General features: G+C 44.1%; 1 protein-coding gene across 3 annotated transcripts in view; it reads right to left on the bottom strand.

The window, feature by feature from the left end:
• Positions 1-1,349: 1,349 nt before the first annotated feature.
• LOC311214467 (sulfate transporter-like) overlaps positions 1,350-16,398 on the bottom strand; it is a 29,695-nt gene continuing 14,646 nt past the window's right edge. For 2 of the 3 annotated variants that reach the window (XM_084295045.1, XM_084295046.1), the window contains 2 exons: positions 5,222-5,875; positions 1,350-2,864 (listed from right to left, as the gene is read on the bottom strand). In XM_084295045.1, the coding sequence (XP_084151171.1) occupies positions 1,359-2,864; positions 5,222-5,863 (2,148 nt within the window). In that variant the 5' untranslated portion in view covers positions 5,864-5,875 and the 3' untranslated portion in view covers positions 1,350-1,358. Of the gene's footprint in view, positions 2,865-5,221; positions 5,876-8,659; positions 8,705-16,398 lie in introns of those variants that run through there. The other variant, XM_084295047.1, reaches the window with a different exon arrangement.

Here is a 16,398-nt window from a genome sequence, read left to right as displayed (position 1 = left end):
CAAACTCCCGTGGGAGAAACCACCCTCTTCCAAATGTGTATGGTGTGCTAGGTATAGTTGGCACTCAGTTAAAAAAAAAAAGAAAAAAATTAAAAAAAAAGTTAATCTTTCAATTATACTTTCATAATTGTATTCTATTGCTGTAAGAACAGAGAAGAGCCTTCCTACTCAGTGCTTCTATTTTAGAGTGAACAACAGACACTCTTTACGGTTCTGCATAATTTAAAATCAAAATACAAAGTTTTATTTACACTAACATGGTGAACAGCTTTCAGCAGAATCCTCTCTGGCTCTTTTTCTGTACTTTCTGGCCTACCATCCCCATTCCAAAACGTCCATGACTGAACATGTGTAAAGGGTTTATGGTCCATAAAACCTGTATTCACACATAAAGTCTGTGTGACATAGACAGATGCTGGCTAGTCTATGAGGCCCTTTTCATTTTGGCTCCTGTGACTCTGCCTGGCTTGTAAAACTGGCTATGAAGAGCTACAGTGTGTTGAGACCCATGAATTACAGATCTCCATATCTAATGTTCACAATTCTGAAGTGCTCCTAAACATTAGGAAAATGAATGATTGACCATAAGCATGAATCATACTTCTAAACAATCTTCTCTGAATAAAAACCCTTCCAGATTATCCAAAGAGAACCAAGCTAAAGAGACAATCTTTCCTGGCATGTAAAAACCTGCGTAGAAATTAGAAAATCATGTCCCTGTTGATTTGGCTGCATTAGTCTGTCAGAAGATGACGACAAAGCATTTAGAGGTGATAGGTAGTTATAAGCTATTCGTTAAGACTTTTTTCCTGCTTGTCTAGATTTTACTTACCTAGCTGTCTCAGAATCACCAGCTAAGGACTACACATTACAGACCAGAGCCAACAGTCCCCGTCAGTCATTCCTTAAAAATATAAAGGTGTGATGATATGAAAAAGCAATACCACAACTAGAGACAAAAAATATGTTGCTTTGTAGCACTTTGCTAGACAGGATGCCCAGGCTCCTTCAGGATCTTGTCCCATCCAGACAGACTTCAATGCTGATGATTAAAACTCGGGGGGCGAACAGAAACGGAAATTTGATGACAGAAGAGAAAGGAGATGAAAATCCACATGAAAACTCTTCAGTTCACAGACTGGTCACAATCAAGTTAAGAATTGCCTTCACTCAGTACCACCTATTGAATCATTACACCTGGCAGACAAAGGAAAGCATTAAAACACACTGCACAGTAACCAATGTGTTACCAACAACCCTGCCTCTTTCCATCTGAGTGCACATATGTTTCATACACAAACACACAGACCACACCCATTTTTTTCCAGACTTTGTTCCAATTTCCTGCCTTCCTCCAGCTAGTTTTTAGAAGCAGAGGTCCCACTGTGCTCCTGCACACCCAATGCGAAGTCCACAGCATGGTGCACGCTGTGGAAGAGAAGGTGGTCCTCGCCCTCTTTGAAGAATTCTCCGCGGATCAGGGAACTCCTCACCGAAGGATTGCACTGAGCCAGTAGCACCTGGACATCTATCTCCTTGTAGTCCTTGCAGACCTCTTTGAGCGTGCGTATTCCTGCCGTGTCCAGGAACTGTACTGCACAGCAGTCGATCACTATTGTGTGAAACCCCAAGGGTTCAGAGACAAGCTCCAAGGAGATGCCGGTTTGGTTGCCACCAGAACCCATCTCTTTGTGTCTAAGCATTCTTTTTGCTGCCTTTTTCTTTGCTGCCTTCACCTGGGCTGGGTTGACTCCAGTTTGCTTGTACAGTGTGGATTTGAAGCACTCTTTGTTGATATAGTAGAGGGGTGCTTCGAAACGGAACACCATGACTCCTGGCTTAGTTTGCAAGTTCTTGTAAGCAGACAGGGATTCGTATGTTTCAGACTCTGCCACCCAGCCAAGCAAGGGTGCCTCTGGTTTCTGAGTTCGGAAAATGACACAGAGCATAGAGAAGCAAACGCCAACCAAAAGACCAATCTCAGTACTGATGAGTGCTGAGGACGCCATAGTAACTATCCAGATTATTGTGTCCACCCTGCTCAAATGCCACATTTTTGGCAGGTCTTTGAACTTTCGCAGGGCTCCTCTGAGGTTTACAATAGTTATGACAGCAAGGACACATTTCTGAAGGGAATAAAACAATGGTGCAATCACAAGGAGGACTATTAGGATTAACAAACTAGTCACTATGCCAGAAATCTGGGTCCTACAGCCTGTTGACTCTTTGACAAGAGTCTTGGCAAGAGCTGCACTTGTTGTGAAGCAATGGAAGAAAGAGGGAATGATGTTGCAGAAGCCAATGGCATACATTTCCTGGTTGGCCCTCACGGTATAACCATGCTTCTTGGCAAACATCTCTGAGAGGGAGACTGTGATGGCAAAGCCAATGATGGCTATGGGGATTGCATCCAAAGCCACATTAGGAATCAGGTTCCATTCTGGAGGTCTGGGTGGCAGAAACCCAGTTGGGATCTCTCCAGCAATGCTCGAGCCATATGTTTCTCTCAGCTTCCCTAAGTGAGATGCCAGAGTAGCTGCCACAACCACAGCTAATTCAATTGGTATTGGAGCCTTAAGCCTGGATTTAAAGTGTTCGTTAAGCTCTTTGGTTGGGATAAGAACAAGAAAGCACAAGAAGCTGGTGATGAGATCACAGATGTTGGTTTTGTGTATGTTTCTGAAGATGTTTATCCATGTGGTTATGACGGAGCCAACACCACTGCTCCGTGGAATGTCCAGACCCAGAAGATACTTAGCTTGTGAAGTCAGGATGGTAAAGGAGGCACCCGTGACAAATCCGCTGAGCAACGAATCGGAGAGGTACACTGAGACAAAGCCCACTTGAAAGAAACCCATGGCCACCTGCAAGGAATCAACCACACAAAACAGATTAGGATCCAAACCTTGCACAAGTCATCCCTGTGGGGCTCTGGAGGAAAGTGGGATAAAAAGAGCAGCATATGTGGCCTTGGAGAACAAGGCATGGTGTCAACATGGAGCAGAGAGTCTCCATTGTTCAGCTGCTCTTTTTGCACTGCACTTAAACGAACTGCATTTCCAACACAGAGAAGGCTTTTTTAGAGGTCACGGAGGTCTCCATACTCTGAACATGTGCCTACTGTTTACCCATTGGCTCAATGTACCTCTGCCTGCCTTAGTGGGCAAAAAAGGAACACAAGGGAAAAAGCATTTGAAATACTAGCCACTTTTGCCATTTCTCTCACAAGTTCTTTTGATTTCTATGTACTTTTCAGGGATCCGAAACCTATGCTTTTGTCTGTCTCCCACTCAAGCTCACAACCTGCTATAAAAATACAGCTTATGGCATACCAGCTGCCCCTTGCACTGTATAAAGCTTGGCCCATCTGGCTCAGAAAGTATATGAGCTGCCCTTGTGATGCAGATTATATATGAATATATAAAATATATGAAAATACATATATATGAATAGAGATAATTTTTTGTCATTTGTCATTCATTTTTTATTAATGTTAGTCAAACGGAAAAATCCTTGGTGCTCTTCCACAGGAATGAGTGGTTTTATGGATACCTACCCTGTGTGTCTTCACACCTGGTAAACTTCCCTTCCTTCCCACCACCCTTCATGCAAAACAGAGCACAGACTTTCTCACAGCAGCTACAGAAACTTTTTGAAATCTCAACAGGTTTTTCTAGAAACCTTTTAACTTCCCGAGATGGCCAACAGGGCTGCCTACACTGTTATCTGAAGACAGCAGGCCAGAACTTACACATATTAAACATTAAGCAGTGTCATCTTGATATATTTCATTAGGTAGTTAAGGCTAATCATGGCTGGAAACTTCCTAAGAATCTCAAAACATTACTGAAGAGAAGGCAAGTTTGGAGCATGGACTGAATAGACATGGGTTCAGCTCCAGACCTATAGCAGGCTCCTCCACAGTCTAGGTAATTCATTTAATTCAAGGTTTTCCCAGCTGTAAAACCAAAGTAGTGATAATCATCTTACCTAACTGTGTTGTAGGCAACTGATGTGACCAGGTTTGCTTTTTGTAATTTGATTGTAACGTTATGAATACAAAGAGAATGTGAGTTTGTTTGGAGCTTCCCATTAAAATTAAACTAATAAAAATCGAGTGTGTGAAGATCTATTGGTTGGCAGGCTGAGAGACAGCAAGTAAAATATGCTTAACATTCAGAGTGACTGAAGATAAAATAATTTGACTTTTCAAATAAAGAAACTTAACTGTACCTTCAAAGTTCAGTGCAAATCACAGCTCCAAAACTGCTTACATCCTACAGTGATAAATCCACTGTACACCAAGCGACATAGAACATTTGTGAAATTATTCAACACTATCTTTCAGTACAAGAAAAAGTCCTAGGTAATGCCTAAAAGCAATGGTTTAGAGTATCAAAGGTATGTCTCCTTCTCCTCTCCTCTACAATTTGATTAGCTACCAGCAGGGATGCCACTGCAGGAAGAAATGAATGTGAACTCACGAAATGAAATATCACAGCTCTGCAGTACTGTTAAAATTAAATCCATCCTAGTTAATGCCTGACAGTCTAAAAACAAAGATATCTGCTTTAATTTCAGCAAGCACGCAATTCTATGAAGTAAGCAGAGACAAAATAGTAAAATATTGTTAAATAATGTATTTTGATATGGTAATAACTAAAAGTTTTGTTTCAATACAACACTATTTTATCTCAGTAGCATCCTTTTCATACAATGACATCAATTTGGCTTTGAAAGGGCAGACAGCAAAGTTTTACAAGCACATCAACAAATGAAAAGAAACTGGAAATAGCTTTTCTGTTCAGATTATTTTTCGATAAAAGAAAAGCCAAATGACCCAAGTCTGGAATTAAAAGCTGACACACCACATTTTGGCCCAACAAAATGGAGGCCCAAGATATAAGCCAGTTCCAGGGCAAGGCAAGGAAGGTGGTGAGCAGAAAGCTACAGGAACAGCAGGTGTTGTCAGGCAATGCTCCAGTGCAAGTCCTTACAGTTCCCACTATGGTAACAAAGCAAGCACAAAATGCTGTTTAGAAAAGGAGAGGACAAAGACAAGTTTCTTGCACCACAGTAACTTGAGACCTCCAGCCTACCCTTCGTCCACTCGCCTGAGATGCAGGGAACATGTGCAACCCCAGCAGACAGCCCACAGGAACAATCACTTAGAGAATTAAAACTGTTTCCACAGAATACCTGTTTGTCCTCCTTCTCTCACCTGATAAACTCCAGCTATGAAGGTCATGGTGGCTCCCACTTTTATTGCATAGCAGGTTTTATCACAGAGCAGGATCTGCGACGTCTGGTTCAGAGGCACAATGGTGGTGTTTACCTGCATGACTGTATCCGTGTGGGCACTAACAGTGGCTGCCTCCAAGTCGTAGCCAGCTCTCTGCACTTCACGATCCACTACTTGGCCCACCATCAGGCAAAGTGCACCAAAGATACCAACGGAGATGTGGTGAGAGGTTCCAAATATGGAATAAATAATGCCTGCGAAAAAGGACGTATAAAGGCCGTAGATAGGCTCCTGTCCAGCCAAGAGAGAATAGGCAATTGACTGTGGGACTAGTAAGACTCCCACAATCACACCAGACATTAAGTCTCCCAGAAGGCACTCTTTTAGTTTGTATTTAGGAAGCCATTGCAAGATGGGAAAGAGACTGAAAACACAGTCTTTAACTTTGGCTGGAGTGCAGCTGCAAATTTCCTTTGCTCGCTTAACCATCAGAGCCTTCAAGTCCTTCTTCTCCTCCTGAGGTTCCAAGAACATTCTGTGATGGAAAACATGCTTAGCATCATCTCCCTCTGGCACTTCTGCCACTGACCGGACACTGCTGAATTCTGCCGTGGCTGCCATCTTGAGGACTGCCTAGGAACACAAAGAAGGAACATTTTGACTAAATGAATGTGTTACGTCAGACTTTTTAAATGGAGTCGGATCAGTAGATACGAAAAGCAAGGGCCAATAGTCTTGGTTAAGCACAGAGAAAGCAAGTTCCAATCAAACTTGGAAAGAGCCTCCTCGTTACAACCCCTAAAACAAGGAATCATCTTCTCTAGGAAGGAAGCTGATATCCTGTAGAATAAACCTGCTGCTGGTAAAGTTGTGAAATGGAAAAGAATGCAAGAGCATTCTTAGAGAGGCTTCCTTGATAACAATGCTCTTTGCTGTCTGTTCCACAGTTCAACGACAGACAAGGAGTTTTATTGTGGTACAACAGTCACTTCAATTCAGTTGCTGAAAATTAACTACAATTAGTGTATTTTTTGTATTGCATAGCTTGGTCTAAACCTCATTTATTTACGCATTTATTAATGTATTTAAACACAGTGATTACACTTGCCAAATATTGTAAAGATTTGCCACCTGAAAAGATTTAATGCTTACACAATGACTTTATTTCATCTAATCACATTTTTTAAATGCTAGTTTTCAAGTAAATTACATCTAACCAAAAGAATACAAACAAGTGGAAGGCATATTAAGGGGGACAGTGTAAGGCAGGCAGCACATTTCTGCCAGAACACATGCTCTAATACAGACTGTTTACATACCATAAAGCAAGGTGATTATATCAAAGCACATTTAGGAACAGAAACAAATTGCCTGAATGTGAGAGACCAAATTCTTGATGAGACAAGTCCTAATGAAACTTTACAATCCCAACTGCGATTGCCTGCACTGCTGTGTTGTCATACAGCACTGTCAGTTTCTGGAAAACATCCAGTACGGTCCAGAAAACTCTCTTTCCATCACAATACGTGTTACCACCAGTATGTTGAAGTCATCAAATTTCATCCAGAAACACACTCTGGTGCTGCAAGTCAAGGTCAGACACTGCAGCAGAACTCTGAAAGTCTTTTTGAACACTGCCTTTGTAGTCACTGAGTGCTAATAACAACCTGCCACTTAGGTATTAATTATACCTTCTCTATGCAGTGCAAACATCAACCAAACTAATATTTGATGCAATGTTTACAACTGAATTAACTATCACATCTATCAGAGCTAGCCACACTGAGCATTTTAAGTATACATCTCCAAATTTATTCACTTAATCAACATCTCACAAGTAGCTATGAAACATTTACTGCTACTATCACTTCAGAATGAACCTCTGAAAAATGTATGTGGGAAGAAGTGAGAGAATTTATGTGTGGTGCTTAAACTGCCGGCTTCTCCTGCAGCCTGAAACTGATCTTCAGAGCTGTGCAGAGAGGAAATTACTTCTCTTAGACTTTGTTCTAATCAACTGAGTGTTCAATTTTTCTTCTTCTGTTCTAGGTTTGCACACTGTCACAAGGGGGTATCCAGATGTGGACCACACACATAATGGTTTACAAACAGCCACATCTCTAACAGTCTGTTTGCTCAAGAGATGAACAGCTTTTGGTTCTTCTGGCTAGAAACAGCAACCCAAGTAGTCACTATCTTAAAACACCCAAAGCATAGAATACTAAGCTTATCAAAGGACCCACAAGACAGTAGGAGCAGCTACAGACCCACTTCTCTTTCCAGACAAAAGCATTCAGGGATTTCTATAGTAACCTCCTAATTAGAAAGCAACTCAACCTGACTGATCCAATTCTTCCACATTACGCCACAGCGTACTTCTCCTTAGAGTCTCTGTTTTGCAGTCTATGCCCCAGTTTCCTGGAAGTTCAAGCCTGAGGTACCTGTTTGGTTGCAAAAAAAGCCTGTCAAAACAAAGCTTTACAATTATATTGAACCAGGTCAACCTTCCCCACTGTTCTGAACAGTTATTAGCAGCCCAAATTCCCAAGACTGTCCTACCAGGCTACAGCTTGTACAGGGCTACTTAAAATCAATACACACTACATAATGCGGATAGATAGCCAACAAGAAATACCAGGGGCTGGTATTTTAACCCCAAAAGGTGCTTTCGTTCACTCCAAACCCAGAGACAGAGAGCATCTCTCTGACAGGTAAGCTCCTACATCCTTTCACATAGCCAAACACTGCTCCCTTTTTGCTGGAGGCCCCTGGACGCTACTGAAAGGCAGCTTTGTTTTGAACAGAGACCTCCCTAGCCCCAGAACTGTAAGTAACGCCGTTGTATCAGGAGGGGTGGATTTGCTGCACAAGGTGGGGACTGTATGCTTTCCTGTTATCATGACCTATATAACCCATACTCTGTTATACTTTGGGGCAGACAGAGCAGCATTGCCTGGTCTCAGACACTTCACTAACACCTGGCTCCTGCTCTCCCCACCCAGCAGGTACTTACAGCAAGGTGTCAATGCTTTTCTCCTGCTCCTGCCCTGTTCTGTACTCCCACACCTTCAACTCTATGCCTACCCCATCTGAAAGCCACATGGGGTCTGCAGGGCAGGATCTTCAAACCAGAAAGAAGACTTAGCACAACAACCAAGGAGAGCGTGCCTCTTTGTGGTTGCAGTACTGAGAGCAGGCTGAACAGCAGCTTTGGAAAATTCACATTTAAAAAAAAAAAAAAAAAAGAAGGCTAATGCACTCCTGTGTTAGGTGAGACCTAAGTGGAAAACGTCACAATTTGAACTCAAGTCCTATTTTTGGCATCTATGTCTTTCTATTGGTCCTGACCCTTATAAGTTAAAGAACTGTGAGTTCTGCATCCGAAGATTAGTCCACCCAGAACTGTAATATATTTACATTTCTAGGGGTAAGTTTCCAAATGCACTTATTAGCCTTCTTATCTGCTCCTCTTGGACAAGTCAATCACCTAGTATAATACACAGAAAGAGAAGAAAGCATTAGTTTTGCCTATCTGTGGTCCTAATTATTGCAGAATTCCATCTTAGTGCCGCCTAGCCACAAGGAATTGCTGTACCACATACCTAAATACACCGCATAACGACAAACGTCCTTTGATTAACATCTTACAGTCCACTATCTATAGCATGCTTTAGAATAATTATATGGTTAGCATAGCTGTATGAAGGACTTGGATCTTTACAATGAGAACTTTATGGTGCAAGAAGTGACTTACTCAAGCTCATGCAAGGATCACTTCGAGGACAATGCAAACTCCCAGCACACATCCTCACAATCCAGATATCTAATCTGACCCACCCAATAGTTATTGCAAAGTCCACTTAGGAATTTTTTATAGCACATACAAGAAAAGAGAATAAAATGAATATAGCATGCAAAAGCAAGTGTCTGCAGCACCCAGCACAAGCACATTCTGTATTTGTATTTGCTCAAGCCGTTTTATTCATTTCACAAGCACAGAGTTACAAATCAAAAAGCCTTCATCCAATGCTCAGCATACTGAAAAGCTAGGGGGAAACTCACCTCCACGCTATTTTTTACGTGTAGCAAATTAGTTAGATTATTTCATCTTCTGACATTTTAGTAAAAAAAAAAAAAAAAATAGCAATGAAAAGCCTTCTGATTCCTCTTACCTTACACAGGACTTCCAGACAGCTTACTGAAATCTGAGAATTTTTCTTAATCCACCAGGAAACTCAAACATGAAACCCAGCTAGTTCAATTTAGCTCTGTGTAGTGTCATAAAATGTCTGCACAGTAGATGGTACCTGTTTTTTTTGGTTGTCTCAACCATACAAAAATGCTCTAAGTGAAAATCTTCTTGGCTACCAAATTGCAGGCTTATACTGGATTTTTGTGTTCACCTGCATAACAGCTTTCTGTACGAGGCATGAAAAGGGCCTTTCATCACACAGTCACAGCCTCTCAGGATGTCAGGACACTATGAAATGACACAATTTTCAACACTGTTTCACCCAATTCTGTTTGAAAGCATTACTCCTGAAACCATTTAGCCCAACCACACTGAATAAAAATGGATTTTGTTCTTAAAAAAAAAATAAAAAATAAGATCTGTATGCTGAATGATATTCTGCATATTTAATCTGGAAAAGATACTACTGTGTTTTTTATTTTGAAAATTGCTATTTTCATACAGGTCATTTGTATGCCTAGAATTCACTTTTATCTGCTCCTTTTGGCCTCAGTAAGATCTTCAGGGGTTGTCTGATTGCCATGAAAGCTCTACATAAGCAAAGGATACGGCACAGAACTGTGGAAATTTCCAGTATCTCTCCATCATGTTATCAAGCAACTGCCATAAAATCAAGCTATGGGGACGTACTGCACTCCTGAGATCCAATGACTTTTACAGACTATTTCTGAATCCCATGTGGGCCTCTCTTACTGATCCCTTTATATGTTAGAGGTGAACTAACATCTGCCTAATGCTTGTCTTACTGGAAACTACCTGCAGCACAGGGCTTGGATGCCTGGGACTGTGTCCCAGAACACAGTCACCCTTACAGTAAGAGACTAACGGACTGTGAAGCTCACTCGAGGTCTGGAATAACTTACTTCAAGCTTAAATGTAAGACCTGAGTAATTAAGAGTAGAAAATAAATGAAAATAAAAGCGTCATTTCTATAACACCGATATTAGTTTTCCAGATTATTTCTCTAAATTTCATTTGAATGTATTGCCACTGTATGCTCTCACTATCCAGCCTCATGTACCCACCTGCTAGATGTAAGAAGTTTCAGGCATGCACTTGAAAACTAATGCATAAACACATCATTTGAAGAGGCATGATCATTTTTGAAGAGACGTAGAAGAGAAATGAGTAAATTAGAAATCCAAGCTCAATATGAACTGAACAGGAGCAAGGATACTACCTCAAGGTCCCTGCAAAATTTCACCCTAAGAATATAAGAGGAAAGCATATCACTACATTTTGATAACGAAATCTTCACACTTACTCCTTTTGGACAATAGACTCAGCTGTTAGCAAATAACTTCCTTACTGTTGTGGATCAACAAGGAAATTCAATACTGCCATGATAACGCCAAGATAGGCACCAAAGCAGCACTGCATAATCCTTAACACTTTCAAACAACACGTTCAAGATACAAACATTCATTTCTACTGAGATCTTTCTGAGGAGCGTAAAAAGACATACCACCTTTATCATGCTTAACCAGCACAGCTGGGGACCGAGCTACCAGGATAATCACCAAACTTGAGCTCATGCACAGGAAAACATGCTGCCACACGTGAAGACAGATAATAAAACACTGCTTGCATGAAATATGGGATCTCTTCCTATGTCAACGACAGTTCAGCCAGGTGACAATGCCCCTAGGTGCTGAGCCCACTCTGTGGAGAGAACAGCCACCCATCTCTGCCAGGCAGCTGTGTGTCCCGGGCGAAACACACGCTGCCTGCCCTGCCCTCGCGCCGCAGATCCCCTCGGAGATAGCCAACAGCTGCCTCCCACATAACCCCACCAGCCTTCTACTTTGGCACGGAGCATTTCCAGCAACTCGCTTCTGTGTCGGGACCCTCCGTCTGCCCTTACCATTAGTCTGCGAGGTCAGAGCACCCAGGGGCTGCGCTCAGGGCCAGACATTGAGCTGGGCACGCAGAGGAAGCTCTGCCCCGAAGGAATTTCCGCAGCAGCTAACGCCAGCTCATGAGGAACCCGCTCCCTGCGTGGCTCAGCCTGCAGCCCTGCCACCCCAGCACGGCACGGGAGGCTCCCTGGGCCCGGGCGGACGGTGCAAGTAGCTGAGAGTAAAACTGAAAACCTGTAAAAAAATACTCACTGAAAAAAAAAAAAAAAAAGGAATATCCACGCACTCGTCACACTCCTGAAATTGCGATTTCTGCTGAGAACGCGTGTAGCGGTGTGGAAGCCAAGGAAGGTCTGAGCTGCCAGGATCACGAAGGGAACCGTGCTGTCCCCGGGGGGCTCAGTGCCACCCCCCGACCTCAGCCGCGTTTCGCCTCGCTCTGGCCGCGCTCCCTGCCCCGCTCGCAGCTCCGCGGCTTTCATTTTCTCTTTCCTGCCGCCTCGCATTATTTAAAACCCCGCACCAAGAGATGCTCCGGGAAGCGAGGTTGCGAACACCGAGCCCCCTGGAAGAGCCGGGGCGATCTCACACCGCCAGCCCCCTGCCCTCAACCCTTTGCCCTCAGCCCCTCCGCTGCGCCGCACTCACCACGGGGCCGCCGGCGGCCGCGGGCAGGACGGGCTCGGCTCGGCTCGGCTCGGCTGGGCTCCGGCAGCTGCTGGAGGCTCGGCAGCGCCGGCCCGGCCCCACGCCTCGCCCCCGAGCCGCCTCCCCGCCGAGGGGCCGGGACCGGGAGCCGCCGGCCGGGCAGAGCCGTCCTTGCTGCCAGCGGCGCCCGGCCCCCGGGGCCCCCGGCCGAGGAGAGCCGAGGGGGCGGCGGGGAGGTCGGAGCCGGCCGGGACAGCCGAGTGCCCCGCTCGGCAGGACGGGGCCGCTGAGGGCGAGGAACCCGGACAAAATGGCAGTTGCGAGCCGCGGCCCAGCCCCGCCGGGTGTTAGCAGCGCCCGGGCTGAGCTTCCCACCCCACCCCCGGCTCCCTCCTGCTGCCCTTCGGTCCCACCGTGAGGGCCCTGCCCTGGTGGTCCTGCGTGGGCTGTAGGGATAGTGTGTAGGGACACCGTGTGGGGACATTGGTTGATCCGTGTGGGGGGTTGTTGGAACCCTCACACGCACAAGGCGTGTGGGAAAGCAGAAGTCTTGCTCTTGGAAACAACCAGGGCTATGCTGGCAGCAAGGAGATAAGAGCAGGCCTAGGGGTTGTCAGCATGAGATTTGGGGGCCGCACTGTGGGGCTGTGTGGTTCTGAGCCTCCTGGTGGGATGGCCAGAGGGCCTGAGGTGCGGGAAGACGGCTAGAGGACACGAAGGGGAGAAATTCTGAAACTACAAAGGAGCACGCATAGTGCTAACACAAGACTGGAAGTGGCTGAAAACCTCGTCTTCCAGTGTATTCCACCTGTGGCATAGAGGTAACGGTATTTTGTGTGCTGGGTTACGCTTTAAGAGCCAAGCACCTGCCTGCTCTGCCATGAGTATAAGGAGTTAAAAATGTGCGCTTTTACTTAATTGGCTTTTTCCATGGCAAAGGCACTAGTAATGCTTCAGTTTTTACTTTCTAATTCTTTCCAAGTATGTTCTGAATTATGAGAGGCCTGAAAAAGTCTAGTGCAGAGAGTGACTCATATTAATCCTTTCCACAAAAAGAAAAAAAAAAAAAAACAGAAACAAACAAAAAAGGAATTCTAGTGAAGAATCCATGCTTTAGTTAATTAAGTCACACCAACTTTAAAATTGAAAGATTAATAATCTGTTGGTAACTTCAGGTAAACTGACCTAAAACTTGTCACGGCTATAACTGTTAGGGATACCGTAACAATTTCTTAAGGAGAAAATGACCTCGCTGTGCTTTGGGGTACCACTAATATTCATTAAAAAAATAGCCAGTCTTTTGAAGACCTTCATATTACTTACTTCAGTATCCAGATCTATCTGGGAAGTATGTTCAGCTGCGACGAACACAGGATCTCTGGCCATTTCTGTATTTAAAAGTACTAGTTGTCCAGTCAAATGTTCCATACTCTTTTTTTTTTTTTTCCTTCTGAACTAAAGAGTCATGGTCAGATGAGCTGTACCCAGCCCCGATTACCTTTCCTTCACTGTTTGCACAGAAAAACATACATTATCTGAAATCGAACATTGCCTAATATTTGCATTTCATGTGGAACCTTGATCCACCAAATAGCACATCAGTGTATGACTGGAGAAAGCGACACTAACGTCAAACCTGTAGATTCCATGTGTTTTGGTGCTACACAGATGATAAAAATCTTGTTTTCGAGGGCTGTCATTCTGTAGAAAACAGCATACTTCACATGGTAAACATCTAGTTAAAACAAGATTTTAACTAGAAATGATGGTAAGTGGAAGATGCAAGTTGAAAAGGAAAAAAAAAAAAGTTACCTTCCTCTCCACTAGCTATCTGCTGTCAAAATCATCAGCAGCTCTAACTTCCCAATCTTTTTAGGGATTAACACAGGAGGTTTAATGGAGTTTGAAGTATATGGTGACTCCAATACCATCAGAGCAAACCATTGTGCGGACTGACAGCTATTATAAAAGCATTTAGAGACTGCCTTTGTGTAGGAGCTCTGCAGAAACCTAATACCACAAAACAAAGAGACAGTCTTTATAGCCTTTTCATTGTCTTTAGAGGCATTGGCTGTGGAACAATTTGGATCATCAAATATATCATGTCATCTTGAAAAAAACAAGGCAATAGTAGCTTCATGGAACACAAATAAAAAAAAAAATGTTATTAAAGAAATAATTCCCAAGTACTTTTTTTTTTTTTTTTTTTTTTTTTTCAGAATCATCACTATTGTTATTTTTGTCCTTTTAACTGGATATGGACAATTGTTGGATTGTGTTTTTTCTTCTTTCCTTTTTATTGTACGCTGATTTTCTAAAAAGTGGGTACAAAATTCAACTAAGTATTTAAGATGAGTAACTTCCAACTGCTTTTCTTTTCCTAAGGTATATTAAGTTTTGTGGTTAATTCATTTCTGTGCTTAGGGAACCTTTGGCCTTGGAGAAATGTGTCTGGGGATTTCTCATGCCAAGAATCTTGCCAAGAAACTTGGTCTGAGGCTTGCTGATGTACGAACACCAATATGTGCCACCTCCCCATCCCGCCTAGTCTACATGTCCAACCTGCTGCCTCTGTTTCTCCAATTTGCCCCATCATTTTTGTGATAGCAGATCTCCAGAGAGCAGTTTGTTGGCCTGCTAAATAACCTGAAAAACCCCGGTGGACCACTCCATCTTGTTCCAGCATGCACGTAATCCTGCACAGCCCCGCACACAGCACTCCTGGTCCCCTTTTGCTCAGCAGCTCTCGTATAGTCCTGCTGTATCCTGGTCTCCTCAGCACCCCGCTAGACAGGCTACATGCAAAGACTTTGTCTTCTCTCTCTGCCCTGTAAAAAACAATGCTGTGTAGCAAGTCTCCCAATTCTTTTCAGTCCTTGCTCAGCTTCTAGCTCAGCTCTATCCTCCTGCCACCTCCTCACTCCCTGTCCTGTCCTCAGCAGGCTTGCCATGCCTGCAGCTCCAGTGTGGGACAGGTGGGCTATGGTGAAAGCTGCTAAAAATGTGTCTTCTTTTCTCTCTTTATCCTTGCTTCCTTGTCATTCACTGGGGTTCAGGCCTGCTTTTGCAAAATGTTGATGAAATTTGGAGATGAGGAAGATGGGCAGTGCCAAACTTGCTTCCCAGAGACTTAGGTCTGTATCTGCTTTTCACAGCTTGTGCAGACCTGCCTCCCCACATGGGCAGCCTGTCTGGTCTCCCACAAGAGGACAGGTATTGCTTGTGAGAGACCAGCCGGAGATAAAAGACACAGTTAGCGCCCACCCATGCACCCTCTGCCGTTCTCTTTCAGCAAGGTCTCACTTCCCCTTCACCAGCTTGCTGGTGCAGCAGTGGGTGTAGGATCACAGCGGCAGGGCTCAGCCTCTCCTGCCTCTTTGCTGCCAGGTTGCACAGACACGAACATCAGCCCTGGAGACACTCCCCTGCCTGCAGAGAGTGGAGGAGTTCCTGCAGCAGCTGTGCCACATTGCTCTCTGCTCCTCCCCACAGGATGGGATAGCAGGAGAAGGAGCCGAGGCAGCCAGCTAGGAGCTAGGAGCCAGTCTAACTGGGGACGAGGAGCGTGGCCAAACTACCTGGTTGAGCATCAGGAGCTGAAAGGTGGAGGCTAGGCACAGGGGTGCCAGCAGCTGCTTGCGGGTCTCCAGGCTTGCCAGCAAGGAAGCCCTGTTCAGCAGGCTTTAATTCCTCATTAACTGAACACCACCATGCTGGTGCTACTATAGTAAACATCGGTAGGCAATGGAAAGGAGAATAGGGACAAAAAGCAAAAGTAATGTTAAGTTACCCTGAGCTTCTTGAACATGAGCCTTTTGGGGGAACAACTGAGGGGCTAATAACAACGTTCTGCAAGACAACCTGAATTCTGTGTGCAAAACCCAAGTGGCACCCATGGGGTCTGGTGTCCAACCTGCTGGTCAGAGCAAGCCCTAGTGCCAGACACATGAAGGTGTCAATATGGCATGTCTGACTTGTTTAGAAAACCCATCAGACTAAGTAACAGAAAAATGTGTGTTCTAGCTTTTGAAATGCACTTTATCTATGTATTTGATTATAAATTCAGCCACATCACACAATGCTTGGCAAAACCAAAAAAAGAGCCATAAAATCAGCTACTTCACTCTCCTCTAAAGATTTCCATCAAAAATGTGACAATGCCAAGTAAACTGATGTGGATGGAGTGAAGAGAGCATAATAAATAATCGAAGTTGTAATTAATCAGAGTCTGTAAGTAATCTAAATACTTGGGCCATAAAGATACTAGAAAGAAATTAGCTCTGTCCGTATCTCAGGACTACATATCACACTGTGCTGTGTTGCTATCAAGAGTGTTCTGCACAAATAGCCGTGCAGAACTGCTTCACCCTCAATGTATGCCATAGTCCGATAAGGTC

This window comes from Netta rufina (assembly GCF_964035555.1).
Source record: "Netta rufina genome assembly, chromosome: 14".
In the NCBI taxonomy this organism is placed as follows: Eukaryota; Metazoa; Chordata; class Aves; order Anseriformes; family Anatidae; genus Netta; species Netta rufina.
Note: the sequence above shows the minus strand (reverse complement) of the source record. Positions and strands in the feature narration are given on the sequence as shown.